The sequence below is a fragment of the Xyrauchen texanus genome, chromosome 45 (assembly GCF_025860055.1).
Source record: "Xyrauchen texanus isolate HMW12.3.18 chromosome 45, RBS_HiC_50CHRs, whole genome shotgun sequence".
Classification (NCBI taxonomy): Eukaryota; Metazoa; Chordata; class Actinopteri; order Cypriniformes; family Catostomidae; genus Xyrauchen; species Xyrauchen texanus.
Genome location: NC_068320.1, coordinates 20,327,988 through 20,355,962, shown reverse-complemented (window position 1 = coordinate 20,355,962; position 27,975 = coordinate 20,327,988). Strand labels below are relative to the sequence as shown.

Genomic DNA, 27,975 nt, shown 5'->3' with positions numbered 1-27,975 from the left:
TATTGGGAATCCAAAGTAGTTATGGCTGTTTAAAGGAATATTCAGGTTTAAATACAAGTTAAGCTCAATCAACAGCATTTGTGGCATAATGTTGATTACCACAAAAATTTATTTGTCCCTCCTTTTCTTAAAAAAAAAAAAAAAGTAAAAATTTGGGTTACAGTGAGGCACTTATAATGGAAGTGAATGGGGACAATACGTAGCCGTTTTAATACTCGCTTTTTTAAAAGTATAGCCACAAAATGTAAACCATATGTGTGTTGGCATGATTTTTGAGTGATGAAATAAATTCTGTCAAGCCCTATCTAATATTTTTATTTTGTTTTTCACGACGATGTAATGCTTTAAACCCTACAATCCTGCAAAAATGACATGAACAATTTTACAGCTCAAATAATAAACAAGTTTTAACATTTTATGCAAGTGCTTTTATAAAATAAGGTTCACATTTCTGCCTATAAACCCTTCAAAATAATTCCCCCTTTACTATGTAAGTGTCTCACGGTATTTTTGGCTTTTTTTTTTTTTTTAAGACAAGGAAGTTACATTTTTGTGCTAATCCACATTATGCCACAAGTGCTGTCGATTGATCTTAATTTGTTTTGAACCTGGAAAATTCCTTTAAATTGATCACTTTAACGTCTTTCTTATGCAGTGGTAATTAACCATGTTGCATGTTCATGACTGAGTCACTGCTTTATGAAAATCAAAGGGAAATGTAATTTCTGCTTTTTTAAAGGAGTTTCGAGGGTATTTTATACAAAAGAGGTGCTTTGCTGAAACCATGGAAACCACGTTGGTTTGTACTGGACAAGACCAAACACCAGGTACATTATAATTTAGAGAATGATGAAAACATTTGGGGATTTCAAATGGGAATAAAAAAAAGTGTGATGTGTGTATTAGGGCTGTAACCGTTTATTGAGGCACAATGCATCATCACACGGTTCAAAAATGTGACGATGCACATTGTGGAGATGAGTCGTTTTTTGTTTTGTATTTTAAAAAGTAAAATGACTTTGGCATCTGTTCTATCCAATATGCAGGACATCCTATGCCTACATAATGCGGGCATACATGTGTAAATTGCATCACTGTACACAAGCTCTAAAATACGATTGCACACTAGCAGCCACAGGTAAAGTAACGTGAGTTTGGCTGAAAGTGAAACCAGGAGTGGGAGAGAGACGCCTTTTCAGCGTGAGGGATCGAATGTACATTTGAAGCTCGAGACTGATCTGATCTGCTCTGACAGCACGAGAGAAAATTTAAATGTACAGAGGTTTAAAGAGAGTGCCATATAATTTATTATATATAATGCTGAAACATATGTATAATAATGCTATGGTGGAATATAATCCTAATGTCAAATGTCATCAGTAAATAATTATTATATTACTGGATAAGGATGCACTTCCATTAAATAGCTTATGTATTTTTGAAAATAATTTTCAAATGTAATCAGAGACAATACTATTTTAGAAAAATAAAATTTTAATTTAAAATATTTTAAATGTTTGTAATCAGTGACAATGTGTAAGCAGCAAATGTATACCTTTTCAGTAAGCAGAATGATTAGCTATATATTTCCATTTGGTGTCACCATTGCCGCCTTCTGGACAGATTTTTTTGTCTTAATACATCTCTGATTTATAATTTAGCAAAGTGGTTCTCAACCATTTTTTGATGAATGCCCCCTACCACCCCATCATGTGACACAATTTGAAAGCAGAAACTTTTATATATATATATATATATATATATATATATATATATATATATATAAATTATTATTTTATTTTTTTATATATATAGTTTTAATAGTGATTATTATAACAAGACCCCATAGTAAGCACATGGAAGCGTGGATCTTCACTACTATGATTAGATGTAAAATGATATCTATAAAACAAACTATGGCATTTTTTTTATTATAAACGGTAGACCTACTCTAAACACATGTAAAAACAATAAATGCAAAATATAAACATTTAAAAGTTGTAACAAAAGATAATTATATTCCCTCACTCCCCTAATGAAGCCTATGACTAATTTAATGGAGCTGAAGTAGTGATATGATAATATTTATTATCAATCTGTTTCTGCCTAAAGTACAGTTAGTGTTACTATAGTAAATTCAAGGGTTGTGATTCAAATGGTTTCCACTTCTCGCGCTGCACTTCTCACTGGTTCCTGCAAAGCTACGAATTTAAGAGCTTGAGCTGTCTATTGATCCGTATCCATCTACAGAGCCATACAGGTGCATTAGCCGAGGTTGTGCCTCCGTCTGTGTATTTGACGCTGCTAAACCAGATACTTTAGATGCGTCGCTAGACTTCAGAATCAGATGAACCGTGGTACAAATGCTTACCAACCTGTATAATTGAGAACCAACTGATATACTCCAAGTCTAGATAAACGTTTTAATGCAAAGAGGAACTTGGTGGTAGATTTGAGTATTATGACTGATAAATGGCCCAATTTGTTACCTAACGCCCTCTACTAATTTGCACTCTGTGCCCCCTGGCATCCTTTGAATCCCTGATTTAGCACTTTTAGCTATATTTTTAAGTAAACAAATTGTTTTGCCTATGAATATAAAGTAAAAACTTTCAATCTTAACTTTTCTTGATTCAGGCTTAGTTTAAAGTATCGTGAAACGAAACAAAGATGCGTGAACATTCCTAAAAAAAAATATATATATATATATATATACACAGTACTGTGCAAAAGTTTTAGGCACTTGTGAAAAATGTTGCATAGTGAGAAAGTCTTCAAAAATAATGCCATAAATTGTTTTCATTAATCAATTAATGTCGTGCAAAATCCAGTAAACATTAAAAAAAAGCTAAATCATTATTTGGTGTGACCATCTTTACCTTCAAAGCAGCACCAATTCTTCTAGGTACACCTGGACGCCATTTTTCTTGGTTGTTGGCAGATAGGATGTTCCAAGCTTTTTGGAGAATTTGCCAAAGTTCTTCAATCTATTTAGGTTGTCTCAACTGATTCAGTCTCTTCTTGTAATCTGGGGGGCTCTTTGGGGGGGGCATGACATCTGTTGCAGAGCTCCCTGTTCTTCTATTCTATTATAGTCTAACATTTTATATTTCCTATTGACACACTAAAGCTGAAGATATAAATAACCATCTTAAGACAAATGCTTTTGTGAATCATCTTATGTGCCTAAGACTTTTGCACAGTGTGTGTGTGTGTGTGCGTGGCGTGCGTGTGCGTGCGTATCTCCACCTGTCTTTAGTCTTGAACAGGATACATACTTCAAGATCCAATCAATTACTGATGGATAAAATCAAAGCCCACCCTAAAAAGATTTTGTCCAGTTGAATATCCTATTTTACTCAGAAATATTTCACATTGTGGAAGTAAATTCATGTTGACTTGTAAGAATAACAAGTCAAAGGGACTTTTAGCCAAAGACATTAATATTTCTCTTCTCCCTCTTTCTTGCCCAGTTGCGGTACTATGATGCAAGGCAAGATAAAGATTGTAAAGGAGTCATCGATTTAGCTGAAGTGGAATCTGTCTTTCCGGGAACGCCTACAATGGGAGCACCTAAAAACATAGACGAGAAAGCCTTCTTTGATGTAAGATCTCAATACTCACTTTGCTTATTCAGTGTTCACACATTTTTGGAAGGGGTTCACCAAGTGCTCGTTAACTCATTTCTTATCTCTCTCTTTCTCAGCTCAAGACAACCAAAAGAGTGTATAACATCTGTGCCCAGGACAGTACGAATGCACAGTTATGGATGGACAGTATTCAGAGTTGCCTGTCTGATGCGTAGGGGGGGTCTTATGGAAGAAAGAACTGTGAAAAAAAATTATTTTGGGGGGCATTGTTGGACATTGCTCACAGCCAATGGGCAGAGCTTCCCCCACGTTTACAGAGCAAATGTATAGAATGGGTGTGGCTACAGTCCCGTGTCGGTGGTATTGAACTTTACAATGTCGCACCTCACCACATTTTAGCGTTTTTGTTAAAAAGCAATGGGGAAAAAAATCTATGAATCCCTTATAAGACTTGTATCTGTGGTCTCACCGTGTTCCTTTATTTGATTTTTTTAAACACAGTCACAACTCCTGGATGTTCTTTAATACTTGTTCAAAAGGTGCATGTTCTTAATTCTGAGGGAATGCGATTCTTCATCTGGCTTGCACCCTATTGCTCCAATACTGCCCATGCCCACATTTCAGCTATGCAGGGGCCAAGTGAATGCCTCAAAAACAAGCCACAGCTTGCAAAAAAGTAACCCTAATGTAATGTTAACTCCTTCAAATCTCATTACTGCCACTTTGCCATTGCTTCCATTGGCTGGTAAAGTTTCTTCTGATTGGCTGGTTAAGTTGCTTCTGATTGGCTGGCTTTGTCAAAGCCCATTCTTAAGCAGGGTCTCCATGCAACGGTTCATGAAGGATTTTGTTGTTTATATTTGGCGATTTACATCTGAGTAATACAGAAAAGATGCATTCTTTTAACAGTTTACCATGGCAGACAAGTTGCCCAATCAATTTGATCAAAATGCCATCTGGAGATTACGCATTCAGATTTGACTGTTTACAAACTAAACCTTACAATATATTCCTGTGGTCTAACTTTTTTTTTTTTTTTTTTTTTTTTTGTGTACAAGATACATAAAACCACTATTGCTTTGAGAATTTAAGAGATGCTAATGGAAAAGGAGGGAAAGAATTTGTCATGATAATTTATGCACAAAGAGATGATTCCTTGATTTTAGAAGCTGAGAGATGCAGACAATAGCAGCGTCTGGAGGGGTTTTGCAATCTCTTTGTTTCATCAAGTGTCTGTTTACACCAATCAGAGCCCAAAGACTGGAGCTGGCTGCCATGACAACCGGGACCCATGCTACTTCCTGTAACCTTTGTGCGATTTAATTAAAATTGTAAATTTACAAAAGTTATTTTCTATGGGTAAGAAACCCTTAAAATGTAATCAAAATGGTTTATTGGGTAAAATTCAGGTATTAGACCATTTAATATTGAGGTTTCATAGTATATTCTTTTAAATATTCAGCTAGTTTTGGGAGTCAAATCACTATAGTGTAAAGAGCAATTTGAGAAATCCGCCCGGCGCAAAATCGAACCCCATTTTACCAACACAGGTTGTCATGTGTTTGCTTTTTCCCGTCTCTGTGCCTTGAATCTGTCAGAATCAGTGTTTTAATTAGTCTGTTACCTGTTCTATTTTGAGTCTTGTACATAGAGGAGTTTGTTTATATTATTCCTTTAGAGAAAGAGTCTATTTTGGTGGACTTGGTGAGAATGCATAGAAGTATCACAGGACTGCACTGTTGCAGTGTTTTTTAATCCAAGATACAAGAACTAACACACACAAACGCAGTGTAAAATAGGGTAATACTTCTGAATTGTTGAATAAAAAAATTTAATTGTAGATTTTTTTTTTCTTCCCAATAACTCCCTTTGTATATAATACTCAGAAATGTATGTTAATGGTAGTAATTTATTTAACTTTGTCTCCTGAATATGACAGTCCTCAGAGCACCACTTAACTTTTAAATTAGAAATCCAATATGTGCCATTGTTTATCTCTGTGTTAACGTGACTAATGATTTATATATATTTTTTGGAAACCTTCAGATGTGACCCATAAATAAACCCTAAATTTCTTTTTCTTTTTTCTTTTCTCATTTTTGTACTAATAATATCGATGTTCACCCAGTACAAGTTGACTGCGCACAGAATTGATTGTGTGGTCTCCCAGAATGCAGCAGTTTTCACTAGAGCTGACATCAAAGCTAAACTGTATCACTGCATTTTAATTATTTATTTTTCATAATTTTTTATTTTTTTTAATTAGGTTCTTTTCTCTGGTCCAGGTTCTGTTGTCAATCATGCCATGTGTTTTATTTTTTTTAGGATTAAACCACTGTGGGGTGCACAGCCTCCTGACATTCGGCTGTCATTGTCTGTGTTCACTGATGTCACTGCAAGAATTTATATTAATTTAAGGAATAGATCAAATCCGAATCCATCATTAAAGCATTATTAAGATTATGTGCCTTTGGATTTAGCCATTTGATCATTTTATTGCACAAAAACTCATGGTGGGTAGAAATGTTAGTGCAGTATGTTACTGTTATTTTGCAGTTTAAATCATCTGATGGTTATTTTGCTTTGATTAATCCATAATGCAGAATACATATCGCCTTCATGTGTTCACCCATGACTGGTTATTTATTAGCATTACAGTAGCCGTACCTTGACTACATTGATGTCTTGGTATTTAAAATGAAACCTATATTTAGGATTGACAGATTAATACATAACTTACGTTTACATCGCTAAAACAGTAAAGTATTTAACTCTATATGGCTTTTATCTGTGGTTGATGGATAACTATTTACACAGTACAGTTTTTCCCGTCTCACAGTAGAGCGGAGGACTGTAGAGGTACACACTGCCACCCTTATGTTATCTATAACATCTTTAAAAAGTTAACATAATTTATGTGTCTAAATCATTCTAACTGTGACTGAGATGGATCTCCATCTTGTTCTTAGTGATTCAAATGAGTCCTCTTGAAATTTCTGGAGGCTAACAAAATCAGTTATATTTTCTTACACATCATTTATCCTATTTTTGGGGGGGGATTTATGCATTTCTATTTCGCCCCCTGGCATCCTGTGAACGCCCCCTTTGATAACCCCTTCTCTAAATATATATTTGATAAAATGATGGTCTAATTTTACATTTTGTTAGTAGTTTAGCAGCTTGATTCATTCTCAGGTGTTAGGGGTTCATCTGGTAATGTTAATGCATGTGTCAGTAGACTGAATGCACAGGAGATACTTTCAGGGATTGAAAGAGACTTAAGAAAGTACGTTTTTAAATATAATTGTATAACATTGATACATTTTCCACCCAGTTTATCAAAATGAAATGTTTAAGGTGAAATAATATGTTTACATATTGTATTGAGTTCATCTCTTGTGTGAATGAATCAAGCTGCTAAACTACTAATAATTAAAACCACAAAATGTAAAATTAGACCATTATTTTATCAAATATATATTTTAATAAAAATCTTCCCCCCTGCGGAACCCGGGGAGTGATGGGCCTACTATAGGTGATTCTTCACCCCTCATCAATTTGTTTGAGATGAGCATTTTACATCGCCGTAATTGTCTAGCTCATGTTTAGACAGACCAACAATTTCAAACTAAAAAATAACTCCAGGTGTTACATGTCAACGATGCATATAGGCTACAATGTATTTATAAATTATGTGTTTTGCGCTTATAATTATTATTTTAATATTTGGATATTTATTTGATATTCTTCATCTGGAGCTCTTCACTTTTGCAGTAGACAGTGTGTTTGTTATATTAAAATATATTATTATAATTCAATTCCACCATGAAAGTATGCACACGACGTCCCCGTTCAGTCGCAACTCGAGGATTTAATTTATAAATTATATTTTCGATTAGAAATTAGATTACTTACAACAATATTAACAAATAGCAAACGGCATACGAGTGTTTAGAAAGACCAACAATTAAAAAAAAAACTCCTGTTGTTACACGACAGCGAATGCCAAATGAAAAGATGGGTAAACATGTCAGTTGTTTATTATTTTAAGTAGGCTATAACAATCAGTCTTCAGCTGAGTGAAAAGACAAAAACAGCGGTTGCAACCAGCACCAACATCTTTAAGTCTTATGGGGCTTTTCCACTGCACCATATGACTTTGCTGGCTTTTGGGGGGTTTTCCATTGTGGACGTCCCAAGCGAGCCGAGCCGTTACTAAATGTGACGTCAAAATCCTGCAGATCACTGATTGGTCAGAGAGAATCGTCACAACCAGCGTCACTGGGTTTGCGACATGGGACATCAAAGTTGTACATTATAGGCTCCAACAAAAAAAATGCGGTTAAACATGTCAACATATGGTCCTCCTTCTCGTTATAATGACCTATAAGCTTCCCCTGGCAAAACTCTTGTATTTTGTCTATATATTATGTTTGTATATTGTTATGTATATTTTGATAAGTCACTTATGATTTGTATCCTTCTTTTGGGCAATAAAGATGACTTAAAAAAAAAAAAAAAGACATGGGACATCAACCCGCTATTTTTAAAGTTAGTGTGACAGTTTCATTTGTTCATGCGACTTTTGAATTGTAAAAAGAAATGACATTGCAAAACCACGCAGTGGTCAATGAATGAGGTGCATACGCTCCTCTTGTTAGTAGCTGAGGAGAGGATCCAACAAGGACGCAACTATGAGATCAGACTATAATCCCACCCACGTTGAGGCGGCACTAAACTACAGTAGAAAAGAAAGCTGCAATGTGAAGTGGAAAAGTGTCTATAGAGTGTCCCAACATGCAATCAAAAGTCATTCACACGCTCACGTCTACTTGCACACACCAAGTACTTGCACACGCCAAACACCAGAAATATGTAAGAAAAATGGGTAAGCAGGCAAGACCAAAACCGCAATTGGGGGACAGGGCCATAAACCTTTTTCACAGACCGCGATGACACGTTTCTGCCTTATATAGCAACGTAAATCTAACAAACTTTTTTATATGATAATCTTTTTAAATACTGAGTGTAAGTTTATAACACTATGCTTTGTGTTATATTAAACTGGAGAACAGCTGCGAGGGGGGTTCTATTACAGCTGATGCGATTGTGACAGTATATTTAGCATTTTCTCCCATCTTAATCCAGTGCGCTCTATTCAAATGTATTATGTCATTCAAATGTCATAGTGGATTTTTTTTTTTTTTTGGCTTATGGAGTAAATGGGTAAGTGAAAATAATATGTGCTGTGATCTCCCATTAATTCATGCTGTCGAAGTTTACCCTGTAAACGTGAATCATCCGGGTACTTGTGGTACATTATTTTTGTTGCATTTTCAATACTTCCACTTCAAGATGACGTAAAATAGTGCAGAAGTGTGCGGTTTTGAACGCACCTCTTGTTTTATGCAACAGGCTTTCTATGACGTATTTAGCTAGTAAGATGAATTGTTAAATCAAGTCTTAAGTTAATTGCTATGTTTATGCAACCGACCCAAGTACCAAAAGCAAGCCAGATTTTGTCCACATTTTGTTGCTATCTGGGGTGTGAAGTTATAAAGAAACTTTTCGAGACACGTGTGTTTTCTTTGTCTAGCCTTTTGTTATGGCGCAAGAACGTATTCGATTTGAACAGTCCATTTGCGCTTCAGAGCACGTGCTAACAGTAAGCATTGAGATTCCGTTGTATATGACGTCATGTAACACCTTCGATAGCTCAGTTGGTAGAGCGGAGGACTGTAGAGGTTTAACACTGTTATCCTTAGGTCGCTGGTTCGAATCCGGCTCGAAGGAACTTTTTTATTCAGAACCGTATAGCATTTGAAGGCTACGGTATAGCTATATATTTATACTGATGTTTTACCTCAATTGTTGTTGAAAGTTTATGGTCCACACCAGTGATATATATTGCCTACTCAAATGATTAATGCCACCAATACAGACTTTCTCCCTGGCAAAGCCAGCGTATGTTATTTCAATAGTGTTAAAATATCCTAACCATTTAATAGAAATGGTCAAGGAATGTTTAATATATTTTTATTTCATTTAGACCGTTATCATCAGGTTATCCCTCAGTCACACTAGGACTTTTATTTTGAAATCATCTCAGCGGTTCCGGTTGATGTGGCGTCAAGTGACGTAAAATCTTATTTGCAGCGCTTTCTTCACGCTGTTCTCACGTGTAAATCTAAACATGGAGATGTCCAGCGCTGAAAGCATAACTTATAACAAGGTAAAATGTGTTGATGCCTTCATATTTGTTATTGATCATTCATACTTGTTTATATTGAACGAGTGCTGAGATTTAGAAAAGTGTGATTTGTACTTTAAATGTGAATAACTAGCTCTCGTGCAGCGTACACATTTATATATCCTCTTCAGCAACCATAAACAGTAATTACATTACCGTTATGAATTCGTGTGGATAAAATATTTTTTTTTACATTAACTAAGTTAATGTAGGAATTATCAGAATCAGCTTTGTTGCTAAATATGCTTACACTTACAAGGAATTTGTTTTGGTGGCAGAAGCTTCCACTTGCACAAACAATATAATAACAAGAAAGAGATAATAATGAAAAAATAGAATAAAAATAAAAAGTGAATAGAAAATATAAAGTGTGTGTGTGTGTGTGTGTGTGTGTATATACACACACACACACACACACACACACACACACACACACAAAAATACTCTGTCTCTCTCTCTCTCATATATGTGTGTGTGCGCGTACAAATACAAATCTGTTATATACAGATGAATGTAATGCCAGAAGATGTATGATAAATAGAACAAGCTGTGTATTGCACATAATTATTGCTCAATGGGACAGATTTTACTGTTCATGAGATGGATAGCCAGAGGGAAAAAAACTGTTCTGGTGCTCTGTAGCTCCGGCCAGAAGACAACTGTTCAAAAAGATAATGGGCTGGGTTAGTAGGGTCCAAAGTGATATTTTTTCCAGCCTTTTTTCTCACTCAAGAAGTGTACAGTTCTTGAAAGAAGGGCAGGGGCAACCAATAATCCTCTCAGCAGTCCGAACTGTTGTAGTCTTCTAATGTCCGATTTTGTAGCTGAACCAAACCAGACAGTGACTGAAGTGCAGTGGACAGACTCAATGACTGCTGTGTAGAACTGTATTAGCAGCGCCTGTGGCGGGTTGAACTTCTTCAGCTTGCGAAGGAATTACAACCTCTGCTGGACCTTTTTCACAATGAGTCAATGTGGGTCTCCCACTTCAGGTCCTGTGAGATGGTAGTGCCCAGGAACCTGAATGACTCCACTGCTGCCACAGTCCTGTTCAGAATGATGAGCGGGGTCAGTGTTGGGGTGTTCCTTCTAAAGTCCACTATCATATCCACTGTTTTGAGCGTGTTCAGCTCCAGGTTGTTTTGGCTGCACAAGTCAGCCAGCTGTTCAACCTCCCTTCTGTATGCAGACACCTCGTCATCCTGGATGAGGCCGATGACAGTAGTGTGACATCTGCTAATTTCAGGAGCTTGACAGAGGCATCCTTGGCAGTGCAGTCATTTATATGCAGGGAAAAGTGTACACATCCCTGGGGGGCACCAATGCTGATCGTAAAGGTGCTGGAAGTGAAGTTCCCCTGTCTCAATAGCTGCTGCCTTTCCATCAGAAAGCTGGTGATCTACTGACAGATAGACATGGGAACAGAGAGTTGGTTTAATTTAGTCCGGAGTATAGCTGGAATGATGGTGTTGAAAGCCGAACTGAAGTCCACAAAAACGATCCTTGCATATGTCATAATAAACACGCCATAATAATAAATGTGTTATAAAATGCCGTCACCCTCTACCTACTACAATCTTTGCTTAACAATAACTTATAAACCTTTTAACCTATGTTGGTTTCACTAATATCAATGATACAGACTCACAATCTACAAGTGTATTTAGATAATCACACTTTTTTGGGAGTTCAGGTGTACCTTAATTTGTATTCTCTTAGACCACAGTAGCATTTGTGTAGTGTTTTGTCTTACTCATTTGTTATAATATCTTGTTTCATGCAGGATCAAGATGAGACCCAATCTGGAAGAGAGAAAATGGAGGTGGACAATAACAATTCAACTTTTCAGACTGAACCGAAAGTTGATCAGAGCTCCAGTTGCCAACTTGGACCAGCAGGAGAAATGTGCATCAGTAATCAGTCTGGACAGACAGGAGATCAGTGCACCAACGTTCAGTCTGAAACGTGCACCAGTAGTCAATCTGGACTGAAAGTAGATCCGTGCCCCACCGTTAATTCTGAACTGACAGGAGATCAGTGCTCCAGTAATCAGTCTGAGCATAAAGTAGATCAGTGCCCAAGTATTCAATCTGAGCATAAAGTAGATCAGTGCCCAAGTATTCAATCTGAGCATACAGTAGATCAGTGCCCAAGTATTCAATCTGAGCATACAGTAGATCAGTGCGACAGTGTTCGGTCTGAACAGACCGCAGATCGGTCCCCAAATATCCAATCTGAACACAAAGTAGATCAGTGCACTAGTAATAAGTCTGGACCTGCAGAGATGCTTTGCGGAACTGTGGTAAGTCCTCTCCTTGGCACTGGATCCTTGGCTCTTTTGAGTATGCAGTACAGAGGAAACAGCTCAGATGACAACAGCTCAGACAGGTGAGATAAAAATACATAAACATATCTGATCCCTACTTCAATATCCCCAAAATTTCACTATAAGAATTGCTTGTTTTACATGTGACACAGTGACTCAGACTCCTCGTCCTCCTCATCCTCCTCTTCATCATCATCATCCTCCTCCGAGCCTTTAATAATAAATCACGTTGAAGATGATGATGGTGTTGCCATGGGCAATGGGAAGGGGCCAGCACCAGTGAAAACCCAAGATGAGCTACTTATAGAGGTGAAGGGTGGGGGGTTATAAGAAGAAGGATTTTAAGCACCATCTGTGCATAAGGTTGACTGTCATCAACAATACACAAAAGAACAGTTTGTTTGATTGGATTTCTAAAGCAAATATGCACCTAAACAGAACACGAAAAAGCTATTCAAGTGCACTTAAGATTACTTTCCCCATCAAAATGCAGAAAACTTATGGTGCTTTCAAGTCATGTCAGAAAAAAACGATTTATGAGTTAACCACATACGATGCCACCACAAAGTCGTAATTACGAGTGGGGAACTCGGGATATTCTTTGAGCCCCGACTTTCTGAGTTGGGGGTGTTTATTTAAGAATCATGGTGGAAACAAATTCATATTGGTAATAATTCAGTTTCACTTAAGGATTTTGACTCTGCAGTTTAGTTTGCATGCATGTTCTGTACTGTTACTGTAGAATAACGATCAAACTTGCCTGAAAATAAGACTTGTTTAGCTGATTAATGCAACAACAAGCGTTTGCAACAAAACTAAATTTTCTATCATTATATGTGGCTGCACAAGTATGATAAAATAGATAGATAAAGCATTGATTACTCCCCTAATGTGTGGCTTTGTTCTATATTTTGTTGCATTGGTGTTAAAAATGCTTCCTGCTTCTGCTAGTAAGTGAAAAACAAATATGAAATTGCAATTGGTCCATTCTTTCCAATTAAAATCACTATCATATAATATACAATATTTCCAACCTTGTAAATGCAAACTTCCCATGAGGACTTGAACTCACCATTAATTGTTATTTCCAGCATATATTTAATGTGAATATGTACTTGCTTTTGTCCTCATTTGTAAGTTGATTTGGATAAAATATCTGCTAAGTGATTCAATGTAAATATATACATTTATATCTACAATTGAAGTCAGATGTTTTCATACACTTAGGTTGAAGTCATTACAACACATTTTTTAACCACTCCACAAATGTAATATTGTTTTGGCAAGTCGTTTATGACATTTACTTTGTGCTTGACACAAGTCATTTTTCCAACAATTGTTTACAGACAGATTGTTTCACTTTTAATTGACTATATCACAATTCCAGTGGGTCAGAAGTTTACATACACTAAGTTAACTGTGCCTTTATGCAGCTTGGAAAACTCCAGAAAATGATGTCAATCATTTAGACAATTTGCCAATTAGCTTCTGATAGGTGGTGTACTGAATTGGAGGTGTACCTGTGGATGTATTTTAAGGCTTACCTTCAAACTCAGTGCCTCTTTGCATGTCATCGTGGGAAAATCAAAAGAAATCAGCCAAGACCTCAGAAAAACATTTGTGGACCTCCACAAGTCTGGTTCTTCCATGGGAGCAATTTTCAAACGCCTGAATGTACCACGTTCATCTGTACAAACAATAGTACACAAGTATAAACACCATGGGACCCCACAGGTCCATACCATAGGTGCATACCTACAAAGTTGTGGCAAACTGGCTTAAGGACAACAAAGTCAAGGTATTGGAGTGGCCAACACAAAGCCCTGACTTCAATCCGCTAGAAAATTTGTAGGCAGAACTGAAAAAGCATGTGCGAGCAAGGAGGCCTACAAACCTGACCCAGTTACACCAGTTCTGTCTTATTGTGAGAAGCTTGTGGAAGGCTACGCAAAAAGTTTGACCCAAGTGAAACAATTTAAAGGCAATGATACCAAATACTAACAAAGTGTATGTAAACTTCTCACCCACTGGGAATGTGATGAAAGAAAGAAATAATTAATTCTCTCTACTATTATTCTGACATTTCACATTCTTAAAATAAAGTAGTGATCCTAACTGACCAAAGACAGAGAACGTTTTCTATGATTAAATGTCAGGAATTGTGAACAACTGAGTTTAAATGTATTTGGCTAAGGTGTATGTAAACTTCTGACTTCAGTTGTTTATGTACCAAAAGTAAATGCATATAAAAAGTAGTGTGAACTAGAGTTATGCATTCCAGATTGTAGTGCATACTCAGTACTACCTTTTTTTTTTGCTTTGTTTGTTTGTTTAGGACCTTCCTGTAGTGGAGAACCTGACTATAAGCCTTCCAGGAGATACAGCGATGGAGCCCATTGGGACGATATCAAGCATTGTAGAGCAATTAGGTATTATTACGGTGCATATCATCTCGCACCCTTTGTAGTGAATCAGTATATCGTGAACTCTAATTCGTGCACTGGTAAGTGTGTTGGTCCAGTGTACATTGGGACACTGATGACTCAATTACCTGCGACACCAAGACAGTGTTAGCACGTTTATATACATATGGTAGTAATCACCAACATTGCTGTATAAATTACACTATTTTGCATCGAGGCAGATATTAAGACTTAGTGTTGTTGTTATTATGAAAGATAAAGGACATAAATGAAGAAATGCTATTCCAAAGGAGTGTATTTTAAATTTTCTCCTTTTAATAGGGATAGTTCACCCACAAATGTAAATTCTCTCTGAAACACTGTTAAGGATGGGCAAGGAGGAGGCGAGAACCGGCTTGTCAATATAAATGATGATTTAATTAAACTCAAACCAAAAGCACAAATATAAACGCACACATAACGGACATGCCCGTAATTCTCTCTCTCTCTCTCTAACCATCGTCACCGGCCGCCTTTATCCCTCGCGCGCCTCATCAGGCCGATTGGGGACCGGGCTCGCGATATCCCGGCCCCGCTCCCCTCCGCTCCACACTCTCATCAATTAAGCATCCAAGATGTATTACTTTCTTTCTTCAGCATTTGAAGTTTAGTTTCACTTTCACATCTGAAAGTGAACGTGGAGATTTACATTAAAAAAAGGACTTACATATTGATCTTTTTCTCAATCACACCTATCATATTGCTTCTGAAGACATTGATTTAACTACTGGAGTCATTTGGATTACTTTTATCCTGCCTTTATGTGATTTTTGGAGCTTCAAAGTTCTGGTCACCATTCACTATAGAGGTCTACAGAGCTGAAATATTATTTTAAAAATCTTTGTTTAGGGTGAGTAAATAAGGCTTTTGCTCATCTTCTAACAACTTGAAAGACTTAAGAAGTCATGACGACTGGTTTTCATCGTGCATTGTAGTAATTTTAAGGGAGCAAACTTTTCAGTCCACTGGAATAATTTTGCAAATGTGTTGAGTGACTCGTTGGATGGAGCCCTGACTAATAAACAAGGGAGCTGATGGAGATGCACCCTGATTCAAAGTTGCCTGTAATGCAAAACTCTAAGCATACACTATTAAATCTTTTGACATTGTGCTTACACTTGTCATCCTAAACTGTCTTGTGTTACGTAGTGATCGTGGAGTCATACAAGAACACACCACCGCTGAATGTGGACAGTGTGCTATTCAGCAAAGACAGAATCTCTATTGGCAAGGTTAGTTAAAATTACCTCTCTGTGACAGAAGTGTGAAGCCTGCAGGTGGCAAATTTATTTCCAATCCTTTTATAACCTTTGATAATTACATTCGTCTTTTCTCTTGCAACCTGCAAGGGAAGAGATGTATAACTCCTGTTCAAAGGCAAATTTTTTTGTATTTTAAGTTTGCTTCTTTGTGGTAGGACTGAGCTCTTTACATTTTCCTCAGGTTTTTGAAGTCTTTGGTCCAGTTTGTCAGCCCTACTACGTTTTGAGGTTCAACTCTCATGAAGACATTGACCAGAAAGATCTTAAAATCCGAGACCCGGTTTACTTTGCACCAAAAATCAAAGATTTCACAGACTTCATCTTTACAGAGCAACTTAAAGTGTGAGTATCTTATCTGAATAACAGAACGCTTGGGTGTGCCCTTAGTGTTATTTTGGCTTCAATTTTATTGAAATATTTTAGGTTTTGTATATCCTTGATGCTGTTTGATTTTCCACGTACTGGACATTTACGAATTATTCCTCTCAAACTAGGTTCAAAGGGTCAGATGCGTCCTGGAAAAATGACCAGGAACCACCTCCTGAGGTAAATGTGCCCCTTTTATAACAATTGTTAGGAAAATCGGGTCCACAAAGACTTAAATTGTGTGGCAGAAAATGATATGCTTGCCCTAATATCTCTGTTGCATAATCATGCAGTTCATTATCAGTATCAGTAGTGGTTCCCATTCACAGTAGTTTAGCCTCTCCACTGATTTATGATCACTCTATACTGTGTAGGCAATAGACTTTAGTGATGATGAGCAAGAGAGACTGGCCAAACAGAAGCTGAAAGAGCAAAAGAGACGACAACAGAATGATTCTAATTCAGGTGGGTCAAACAGCATGTTTTAAAGGTGCAATTTGTTATATATTTACTGTACTAAAGTTAAAATTATCATAATATGTTATCAGAGATTTAGGAAACATGCTAAGTTGAAATACTGGCTTCTCCGAAAACAATGCTACAGCCAGTATATTCTTCTTTGAAATGTCTGTTCCGGGCCGGAATTTCTGTTTACGTTTTGGCCTGTGTGATCCCGCCCACTGCCCATTTCCCAATAGTATTTTGACACCCGGGCTGCCAGATTTTAAACAAGTTAGCGGGTACAGCACGCTGCAGCCATGGAAGCCCGCAATACATCTAGCTAACATTGACAGCGATATAAAAAATCCACATGAGCTGGTTTTATAATTTGCAAACAATAAAAACATTGCAAACGTATACATTAGCTGATCAACTTACAGTGTAAGGTTCTTCGCTTGCCATTGTCAGTTTGCTCGTTCCTGTTGCGTGTCCTCAGCCTGGCAACACGCGTGAGCGGGGGAAACAACTCTCTCCAGTATTTAGAATTTGGACTGCAGTACCCATTTTAAATGCTTGATGTCAATGTTACATATTGCTCCTTTAATATAAGGTTTATTTTTTGGCTACTTTTGTACATTTTGGCTACATGAAATGATGGGGGGGGATGAAACTAGGAAATGTTGCATGTTAGATTCGAAATGACATCACCCGCATGAGAAATGTGTGCTAACCACTAGGTTTAAAAAATATATAAAATAAACATATGCAATCAATCAGTCTTAAAAAAAAGCCAGCATTTATCATATTTTTATTTTTGACAGTTGCCAATGTAGATCATTCTTTATAACGACTTTATTTGCTCTCTTACCAGAGGATGAATCCAATGCCCATAAAGCTCCACTTCCTCAAAAATCTGTCCGGAGGAAGCCCCGACAGAACCGCAACGTTCCACGTGGGCAACACCACAACCCTGGTGGCGGTTTCCATAGCAATTATCATGCACAACCCCACTTTCCACATTCTGACTACATGTACCCCCTTCTGATCCACGCCTGTTTCCCTTCCAGGGCCCAATGTACCCTCCCTATAATAGACCACCACCCTTTCACATGGGCATGCACCCATGGCCCCCAGGGGCCAATCAGGGCTTTATTTTCCATCCCCCACCTCCTCCCCCACCACCGCCATCTAATCATTAAACTCATGACTGAATATTCTTTATCACCAAATGCCCAACTTGCGCCTAACAAAGGGAACACAATCTTTGTATACTAACATAACTGTATACAAGTGTATAGTATGAATTAAGCAGCCTTGTATATTATTAGTGTAGTTTTGTATTAAAAATGCTTAATTTCTCATTTTCAATGTGTCTTTTTTTACTATGTGTTTTTTTTTTTTTTTAGGTATGAGTTTTTGATTGCTTTGTATTCTATGCTTAGTATTCTATTTTTGCAGCTCTTTTGTACATACAAAAAGGATAAAATTCACAAAAGTCTATTCTGCTGCCCACAAAAGAAAAATGAACACTAACTCTGAGGATGAGCAATTGTAATAGTGATGCTTTTCTGAGCACCACTAAAAATCCATTTCTAGGCCTATACTGTAAATAATTTGTCAGCTGTGTTAAATTGAATCTACAAAAACTGACCATTTCTGTAGGCTTTATTCCATGTGTAATTTCCCATCTGTATCTAAATATGTCCAGAACAGCTTCAGTTCCCTGACCTATCCCATGAACCCATATCCCATACCCCTGTGTTGCTTTTCCTCCTGATATTCAGGACTTCTCTGGATGCTCTCTTTCTCTGTGTTTTTTTTGAAGCTGTATAGTTGTGACTTCAGCAACCCAATCATTGTGACTCAAGGTCACGGTGTGTTTGTAGCAGATATGCAATGCCCAGGGCAGTCCAATACATCTGGGCAGTTTAATTTCCTTAAATGCAAAATGGGGCACCTGGATGGAAAGTGTGGACTGAATTTGTGTTCCGAGATATTTTTGAGCCATTGAAACAGGAAGGAAATTAGGCTTGTTTATCTCACAGTGTTATATCGATCCTTTTCCGATTTTAAATCACCAGGCCTTTATTACATATCTAAAAAATAAAATAATAATAATTACTAGTAATATTTACTTAATGTTTTTCTAAGTAACTTTTAATGGTTTAAAAAAAAAAGTAAAATTGACTATGACATAATATTGATTAAAGTGAGTAAATTTAACAAACTTTTCAGTTAAAACATTTGACTAAATTACAAATATGATGTACATGATACTTAATTTTAGTACATTTTATTGGAAAATTTTACATTTTGAACTTGTAGACACGTTTAACCCTTCCTTGGCCTTGCGGAACTTTTGGACCATTTAGAACCATTTTAAATGGGTCTAAATGACACAATCCTGCTGTTTTATTGTCTATTTGTGTCTTTGTCAGTTGGATTTTGACCACTTGTTTGTGTGTGGGGGGGGTTAATGTTCATGGGGAAAAGTTGTGATTTCATGCTGTTTGATTTTGCATTTTCTGTTGTGTCTATTTGATTTGCTGCATGGAATAAAAATAAATTAATCATTTAACACATGACATATGTAAGCCTTCCAAAGGGAAGCTTTTAAGCATACTATAATCTAGTATATTGGACAACATCACCTTGCATCACTGGCGGTAAACGCGTACACGCAGATCTGAACACTTGGTACAACAAACACGATGGTTACAATGAAAATAAGTTACAACATAAAATTGACAATTAAAATGGTGTAAATAAACTTGCAAATAGTGCTTTGAAAACGTATTTTATTTACCTGTGAAATTTACTTAAATTAGCGAACAAATATGACAACGTTTTCTATTTCAGGACCGATATATGATAACGTATTGTAAGGATAACAAACTATCATGAATAATGTTTACTTAGAAGCTAGCATTACGTTTTACAAGTAAAATATAAAAAAATAATACATGTAAATTTAATGCAAAAGTGCATATGCTATTTCAGCCCACATTATATCAGATATTACACTTATTCTACTTTTCGTGGTGCATTTAATAAAATGACATAATTGCTCCAATATTTCAAATAAAACAGTCACCTAAGCAGGGAGAGGCCATTCAGCTGCTCCATCATGAGGCAGTTCCCTAATGATAATGCGCAGTACGTATTGGATGGAAACACGAATCGGTTTGTATTTTCTTAAATTGAATTTGTACATACATTGCAAAATTACAAATCATATATTTAGGAGTTAAACTTTTTTAAATTACCGGGTGCACCTTTAATTTACTCACGTGTAGATTCGCTCTCGCGCATGCGCTATGAAGTCGGGTCTCTTCGGCAGAGAACATCTGATCTTTTTTCCTCTCAGACATTTTAACAAACGTTTATTTGACAACTATGGAAAAGTACCGAAGCTCCCTATGGCAGAAAGCTCAAAACAGATTACCCCTTGTGTTAACTGACTCATGGATAAACATCACTTAACCTTGAGCAGATATATCATATGACTGTGTGGCTAAGTATGTGAAAGTCACAGCGAACATTGTGTACACGACCTGTATCAGTTTCTGCTGATGCCCTTACTCTCTGTTTTGATGTGTCATTTAAGTGGACATTTCTGGCCCTGTTTCAGGTATGATTCAGTGCAGTTGCCATTCAGCGGACCTTTTGGTTGCCAAGCAACACCATCAAGTTGCTGTGACAGTGAAAGCTCGTTCTGGGTTATTCCCCCCGCCACTGTCACGCTTTGAAAACGAAGCAGTTTTCCCGCGATTTGCATGGCCTTACTAAGCTAACAAAGATGTTCAGCAATATTCTGAATGGCTAAATGTCTTTCATTCAGCTGTAGTTTCTTAATTTGACAACATCAATTAAATATGTAGGCTAAGGGATAATGCAATTTGGTTAAATAAACACAGACAGGTTGATCAGATCTTTTTTCCACTTGGTAACGGCGTTTTTATTCCATCCATGACTTGATAATGGCAATATAAATGATGACCAAAAAATTACATCCTTGTTCTTTTTCTGGCATTTTTTCTTGCCCTTTTAAACCAAAAAGCCTCTGGTTATTAAAAATAATAATGTTTATTCATATTCCCCAAAAGGCTGATATGATACAAGTGAATGTGACAAGTAGGTTGCTGTGATTTCTACCCATATTTATGAAGAAACTGGTACTTGAGTTTGCTTCACACAATAATATTGTACCTGAGGGTATTTTGAATGAAGAATTAATTTAAAGGGATAGTTCACCCTAAAATGAAAATTCTCTCATGCCATCCTAGATGTGGCTTGCTTTCCTCTGCTGAACAGAAACAAAGATTTTTAGAAGAATATCTCAGCTCTGTAGGTCCTCACAATGCAAGTGAATGGTGGCCGGAACTTTGAAAGTCCAAAAAGCACATAAAGCCGCAGAAAAGTAATCCATAAGACAGTGATTAAATCCAAATATTAATAAGCAACGTGATAGGTGTGGTTGAGAGACAGGTACATTTTTAAGTCCCTTTTTTACTATAAATCTCCACTTTCACATATTTTTATTTTATTATTATTTGTAATTTTTTTTGGGTGATTCCTGTTGGGCAGGGAGGAGAATTTATAGTTAAAAAGGACTTTTTAATTTATTTATCTGTTTCTCATATCACTTATTAAAATATGTATTTAATCACTGGAGTCCTATGGATTACTTTTGTGCTGCCTTTATGTGCTTTTTGGACCTTCAAATTTCTAACTACCATTCACTTGCATTGTGAGGACCTACAGAGCTGAGATATTCTTCAAAAAAATGTCTTGTTCAGCAGAAGATAGAAAGTCATACACATCTGGGTGGCATGAATGTGAGCAAATGCTGAGAATTTTAAAGGTTGGGTTAACTAACCCCTTAAGGGGTTAAGGGGTTTAAATTTAAACAGCATAGCAAGTTTTCATGTCTTAATGATGCACTTCATACAACAGCAGGATTTGCTAAATTGTATTATCTTTCATGATCAAAGCAAACTAACAAATGAGACCCTTCAAAACCAATTCTGACAAAACAACAATTTTAGGTGAACATTTTTGACGACTTCATTATGTATTCATTGTGGCCCCTAAATATACTGTATATTAATGGGATAACAGGGGCCTCGAAAGCTTCCTGTAAGTTTTTTTAATTTTTTATTTTTTTTAGAGAGAGAGAGAGAGAGAGAGAGAGAGAGAGAGAGAGAATTGACTGCACAAAAGAATCAAGTGCTACCAGATGAGAAAAGAGCAAACTGAGGTTAAGAGATAAAGGGGGAGCAAGAGAGCTAGAGAGAGTGAGTGAGCAAGGAAGAGAGGGAGGGAGACGAGAAGAGGGCATGCAGTAAACGACTGATAATGCACAGCGAGTAACAGGAACCTAAGCCGTCCTGAGTGCTGAGCTGCAGACAGATCTCATTTAAGGTAAGCAGAAACATGCTTTCCGTGTACGTTTGATAGGCAGAGAATGGTAATGTGACTGAAACATCCTTAATGCTGTGCATATCAAGCTTTGTTTTGAAAAGAGGAGACAATAGGAAAAAGATACTGAGAGAGAGAGAGAGTGAGAATTGCACAGTTCTCCAGGAAGAGCATAATCATTTCTAAGCAGCAGTTTAGATGGTGATGTGTGCAGTGGTTTACTAGGATATTGAACTGAACCGTGTCTTTGTTTGTCTCTCTGTGTGTTTCAGAATGTATCGATCATCGCAGCACAGTGTGTGTGGAGCCTGACATTCCTTCCAAGGCTGTGTGTGATTGTCTCTCCTGTTTGTTGACCATTATCACTGCGCTTGTTTCACTGGCGAGTGTGTGCGTTGACATCTACCCCCACCCGCTACTTCTTGGGGCCTGTCGCCAGGACAACCATGGACTGCGGCTTGCGTCTGCCTCCCGTCATCGAGGAGGTCTTGGATTCTGCAGGTGCGTGTCAGTGTGTGTGTGTGTATTTGAAACCATGTTTCTACAGGTGTTAATTTGAGTACAGCAGAGCAATGATGGATACAAATAATTGTTATTGTTATTAAACAAAATCTGATATATTTTGAAGAATGTCCGTGCTGATCTTTTTCTTACAAAACAAGCATAAAGTGACCAGAGGCTATCAAGTTCCGAAAAACAAACAAACAAACAAACAATAAAAGTAGTCCATATAAGTCGTGCGTGAGATATTTCAAGTCTTCTGAAGCTTTACATTAAATTGTGTGAGGCTACGTCCACATTAATCTGGATACATTTGAAAACTGCGTTTTCGTTTTTGAAACACTCTAAGTCCACAATGCCACAAGTGTTTTTCAATAGTTGCTCGTCAACACTGAAATGTGTGAAAATGCTTATATGGAGTGGTGGTGGCGTAGTGGGCTAAAGCACTAAACTATTAAGCAGAAGGTTGTTGGTTTGAGCCCCACAGCCATCACCATTGTGTCCTTGAGCAAGGCACTTAACTCCAGGTTGCTCCGGGGGGATTGTCCCTGTAATAAGGGCTCTGTAAGTCGCTTTGGATAAAAGCATCTGTTAAATGCATAAATGTAAATGTAAAATGTAAATCCCCTTACTGCGCATGTGAAAAATCGCTGTTGCATATGCAGTCTGAATCGCCGGACAGCAATTCCAATGAAGCTTCCCGTTGCCTTTGAAGGAATGCAATATGAAGGTTGTACAAAGTAATATTTATCTTTAACAACGCTATCAAAATGTGTAGCAGGCACAAAAACATAGCTAAACCATGGGCCACCATCTTGGTTGTTTTGGGTTTAATGAATCACATGACTGCGTCACATGATGATAAATATGTCGTCATTTTCAGATATCTCCATTTTCCCTGTCCACACGACAAGGCGAAGAAGGCGTTTTAAAATGTATCCACTTGGGATAGCTTTTTTGGAAAGCTCAGTTTTCACTGTCAAAAACGGCATCTCAGGCTACGTCCACATTAATCCAGATACATTTGTAAACTGTGTTTTCGTTTTTAAAACGCTCTCTATCCACACTGGCGGTTATGGCTCAGGTGGTAGAGCAGGTTGGCCACTAATCGCAGGGTTGGTGGTTCAATTCCTGGCCCACATGACTCCACATGCCTTAGTAACCTTGGGCAAGACACTGAAAGTTGCTCCCAATGGCAGGCTAGCGCCTTGCGTGGCAGCTATGCCGTCATCGGTGTGTGAGTGTGAATGGGTGAATGAGTCACAGTGTAAAGCAGTTTGAAATCCGCTAAGGCTAAAAAAGCGCTATATAAGTGCAGACCATTTACCATTTACTGCCGCTTTCAAGCGTTCTCTACCAGTTGCTCTTCCACACTAAAAGGTATGAAAACGCTTAAATCCCCATACTGAACATGCAAAGAAATCGCTGTTCCATGTACGAGCTGAAAGGCAAATTGTTCGTTACCAGACAGCAATTCCAATGAAGCTTCCCGTTGCCTTTGAAGGAATGCAATATGAAGGTTGTACAAAGTAATATTTATCTTATCACAACACTATCAAAGTGAATAACAGGCACAAAAATGATGCTACAACACGAGACGCCATCTTGATTGCTTTGGGTTGAATGGATCACATGACTGCATCATATGACAACAATTATGTTATTGTTTTCATTTACATTTATGCATTTGGCAGACGCTTTTATCCAAAGCGACTTACAGTGCACTTATTACAGGGACAATCCTCCGGAGCAACCTGGAGTTAAGTGCCTTGCTCAAGGACACAATGGTGGTGGCCGTGGGGTTAGAACCTGCAACCTTCTGATTAACAGCCCTGTGCTTTAGCCACTACGCCACCACCACTCAGGGTACTCAAATGTATCCTCTTGGGAGAGCGTATTCGAAAAGCTCTATATTTACTGTCAAAAACGCTGTCTCAGTGTAGACAGAGGGCCAAAACTTAGAGAAAATGATACGTTTTCAAACGAAAACGTATTAGTGTGGACGTGGCATGAGCAACACGAAATTTACTCTGAAAATCGTTCTTTCATATGTCATTCCCACTCACTTGGAGCATTACGATTTGATGTCAGTGATGCCAAACAAAATAGTTTTTCATGAGTTTAAAGTCTGGTTGGTAATTGGTGTATTACAACTTTTTTTTTCACATGCTGTATATTTATGGGGCAATTAAGTAGCTTGTTGCCATAAATTAAAAGAATTTGAAGACATGCATCAAGGCATTATGGGAAACCAAATACTTGCTTTCTGATATGTTGCATGCTCACTAAGGTATTGTTATGAAACTGTTTTATATTTTCTGCATGTATGTGTGTGTGCATGCATTTATTTTACACCACAGATCTCTTCCTGGAAGTGCTTTGGTGTCATAAATAGCCGTTCGCTGTAAGGACAAGAGAGATTGTTTTAAATTATGCCTCTGATCAAGAGCAGTGCCGCATCTGATCTTCAAAGCATCTCTCTCACCGTCTCCAGTTCTGTTATTCCGTTCCCAAAGAGCCTTTACTCCTGTGACAAGACAGAAGGATTGTTTTACTTTATCTGATGTGATGTCACCACAGTAAATGGGGACAGTAATAAGTCCTTTCAGGTGAAATGAAGAGGAAAGATAGATTGAAAGAAGATGAGAGAGGATCATTTTAACAGCACTTCCCTGTCAGACACACACTTTTGAATACCGTGCTTCCGTGACAATTCCCTATAAATTCTCTGCTTATTTTAACAACTGTAATGGCACTGCCTACTTCTCCATTATCTGTCAGACACCCACATTTTCCACATTATTAGAGTGCCACTAGCATTCCTTGTCCACCCACGGACGATGAAGACACATGTTCTTTCTCTCACCAGCCCACATTCCTGAGAGCCATGGCGCCCACTCAGTTCGGATCCAAACAAAAAATGTTTCCAAACTTTTTTCTGCTGCAGTCACTGACTTCATTTGCATTTAGAGGCCTTCAACTCTCTTTCTCATTTCATGCCTTTTTAAGTGTTCGTCCATGTTGCTCCAGAAAATTAGAGTGACAGTTGACGTCAAGAGATTGAAAAGTTTAATTTACCCAGCAGCCTGTTTTTTTTTCTTTTCTTGATCACACTGATAGAGAAGACCTGTTTTAAAGGAATGTTTCTGTTTTCAGGAAGCTAAAGGGATAGTTCACCCAAAAATGAAAATCTTCTCACAATTTACCCTCATGCCATCCCAGATGTGTATGACATTCTTTCTTCAGCAGAACACATTTGAAGAAAAATTTAAAAGTATCTTTGCCAGTGCTTGAATTGAGGGGGGTGGCATTAGGGACCCCCCCATTATAAGTCAAAAATAGACTTGAGGGGGTCCCCAAATATTTGTAATTTATTAAAGATATTATTGACAAATACTCAAATGTATACAGTTAGGATACGATCAATTTTGTGAATTATTTACCATAATCAGGGCTCTATAGTGCGAGTGTTTTATTGCATTTGCGAGTGAATATGACTGCTTGAGAATGCAGAAAATAGTTTGGGCTCACTGGTGCGAGTTACAGCTGATCTAACATGCAAAGTTTTTAACTTATTATTGCAGCCTACCATCAGAATTACAACTCCCTAGTGCATCTTCCCTCATATATCAAATACTTTTAAAAGAGGCATGTTAGTTATTTTTTCTTTAAAAGCACCTTTTCTTCACTCTCACATGGCTGTGAGCGCTGTCCTCTCCCTCTCTTCCTTTCATGGGCTTGCAGACGTCGAGGAAGAGATGGTTTAAGAGGAGTTTCATGCTCGTTGTTTACGTGTCAAAATTACAGACAGCATTTTGAATAATAACAGATTAATCTCGCACTCACACTAAAGATTCTGGGAAAAATAGCAAGTCAAATTAAAATGTGCAAATCCATAATCGCATGGACAAATGCTGTGGGTTTCTTTTTCTTTGATCTTCAATGGTCATGACAATTCTATAACATCATAACCATGCACAGCAAGACTGTAAAAACCTCTTAAATGGCATACCTTGTTGATGCTTTATAACGAGCCCATTAAGCAGCTGCATGGCTCTGCGTCAATGTGTAATAGACCAGTAGAAATGTCAATCTCTAGAAATGCAGAAGTATCATGTCTATCGCAGGTAAGCATACAGACACAGAGTTGCTTCTTTGTGGTAGTTTATGTCATATAAAATATATTAACATTGTATAACTTGAAAATCCCATTAAGCATTATTGCATTATACGCTTAATAGACAGTTAAAATTGAAATTACATTAATGTAGTTATGAATGTCATAAAAGTTTGATTTGAAAGATTTAAATGTTGATGAACTAGCTTCTAATCTGTTAAGGATTAGGCTACCTACAGCATATGTTTGTTAATCCCAAATGGAAGTATAAAGTGTCATCAAATTGTATTCGTTTATTAGTGGCTTAAGGAGATCCGTCAGGACTGATGGAGCTAAGTGCAACACCCCCTCCCCAATCAATTTTAATTTAATAGAATTGTCTTTTTTGGGTGAACTATCCCTTTCAGCTATATAGACAGCCTCTGTGACACGCTATCAATTACCACAGAAAAAAAAATTTATCTCATCTTTTAGTTTGTGCAAACAAATGGAAATTGCACCTATGGTAATACATTTATAGCAGAAGTCTATGGGGTAAGGCAACACACCTGAATAAATGGCAAAATATATACTATTTTGAAAGTAAAGTCTGTGCTCACAAACTGCACGTTTCGACTTTTACACCCTCCAGAATGCCTTGTCTGATAAACGTCCATTGTAAGTGCTTAACTTATAGCACTTATTATAGACATTATGCCACAGATGCTGTCAATAAAACATAACATGTATAAACGTAAGGAGCTTCGGCCTTGCTTAAATGTTGCAACAGTTTACATACACTGGGGTCTGAACTGAGAGTGACACAAACAAGGCAGATCCCAGCTTTCCTTCCTCTAAATCTTCCTTTCGTCCATCCTGTGGAGTTTCCTAATAATGTCAGGGATGTGAGGAGGGGCTCTTTAGGATGTTCCAGAAGAGATGATGGCGGCAATCTCAAGGGCAGTTCAAATGAGATCATACTCAGTTAGCAAGAAAAGTTACATGCAGAGAGGGATACTGTAGACAGGCCACACGGGTAAGAGAGAGCCCACGCACACATACAGAAAACGTTCTCATTAGTGCTCTTCAGGAGTCCACTGAGAGTGCTGACTTGGGGAGATTTTTCTTTTTGGAGTTTCAAAGCTCTGTTCTTTCTTACCGTTTATTTCTCTCTTTCAGCTCCCCGTGTTTTGGCTTCTCTGCGCTTGTTCTTAAATAAAATATTAAATCAAAATGGACCCTTTCTTCTTTCTTAATAAA

The 27,975-nt window shown here is 37.5% G+C and overlaps 3 protein-coding genes and 1 non-coding gene across 10 annotated transcripts in view; all 4 read left to right on the top strand.

Moving 5' to 3' along the window:
* The window catches only part of LOC127637416 (myotubularin-related protein 5-like), a 67,342-nt gene extending 61,912 nt beyond the window's left edge, over nt 1-5,430 (top strand). For all 5 annotated transcript variants that reach the window (XM_052118458.1, XM_052118456.1, XM_052118455.1 and 2 more), the window contains 3 exons: nt 740-827; nt 3,474-3,605; nt 3,707-5,430. In XM_052118458.1, coding sequence (XP_051974418.1) covers nt 740-827; nt 3,474-3,605; nt 3,707-3,805 — 319 coding nt within the window. In that variant the 3' untranslated portion in view covers nt 3,806-5,430. The remainder of the gene's footprint in view (nt 1-739; nt 828-3,473; nt 3,606-3,706) is intronic.
* A 3,865-nt stretch (nt 5,431-9,295) lies between these two features.
* trnay-gua (transfer RNA tyrosine (anticodon GUA)) lies at nt 9,296-9,383 on the top strand. The gene is given in 2 exon segments: nt 9,296-9,332; nt 9,348-9,383. It is a non-coding gene; the product is annotated as a tRNA-Tyr (tRNA).
* A 324-nt stretch (nt 9,384-9,707) lies between these two features.
* Nucleotides 9,708-19,245, top strand: naf1 (nuclear assembly factor 1 homolog (S. cerevisiae)). Its single transcript, XM_052118738.1, is given in 10 exon segments — nt 9,708-9,822; nt 11,624-12,228; nt 12,319-12,475; nt 14,502-14,595; nt 15,778-15,860; nt 16,072-16,232; nt 16,385-16,436; nt 16,631-16,721; nt 17,569-17,733; nt 17,736-19,245. Coding segments are annotated over 10 exon segments (1,608 nt in total). The 5' UTR covers nt 9,708-9,783; the 3' UTR covers nt 17,897-19,245.
* A 2,733-nt stretch (nt 19,246-21,978) lies between these two features.
* The window catches only part of LOC127637713 (coiled-coil domain-containing protein 136-like), a 39,982-nt gene continuing 33,985 nt past the window's right edge, over nt 21,979-27,975 (top strand). For all 3 annotated transcript variants that reach the window (XR_007969774.1, XM_052118944.1, XM_052118943.1), the window contains exons 1-2: nt 21,979-22,121; nt 22,391-22,619. Coding sequence is in view for 2 of the 3 variants with exons in the window: in XM_052118944.1 (XP_051974904.1) it covers nt 22,565-22,619 (55 nt within the window). In the remaining variant the exon portion in view is untranslated. The remainder of the gene's footprint in view (nt 22,122-22,390; nt 22,620-27,975) is intronic.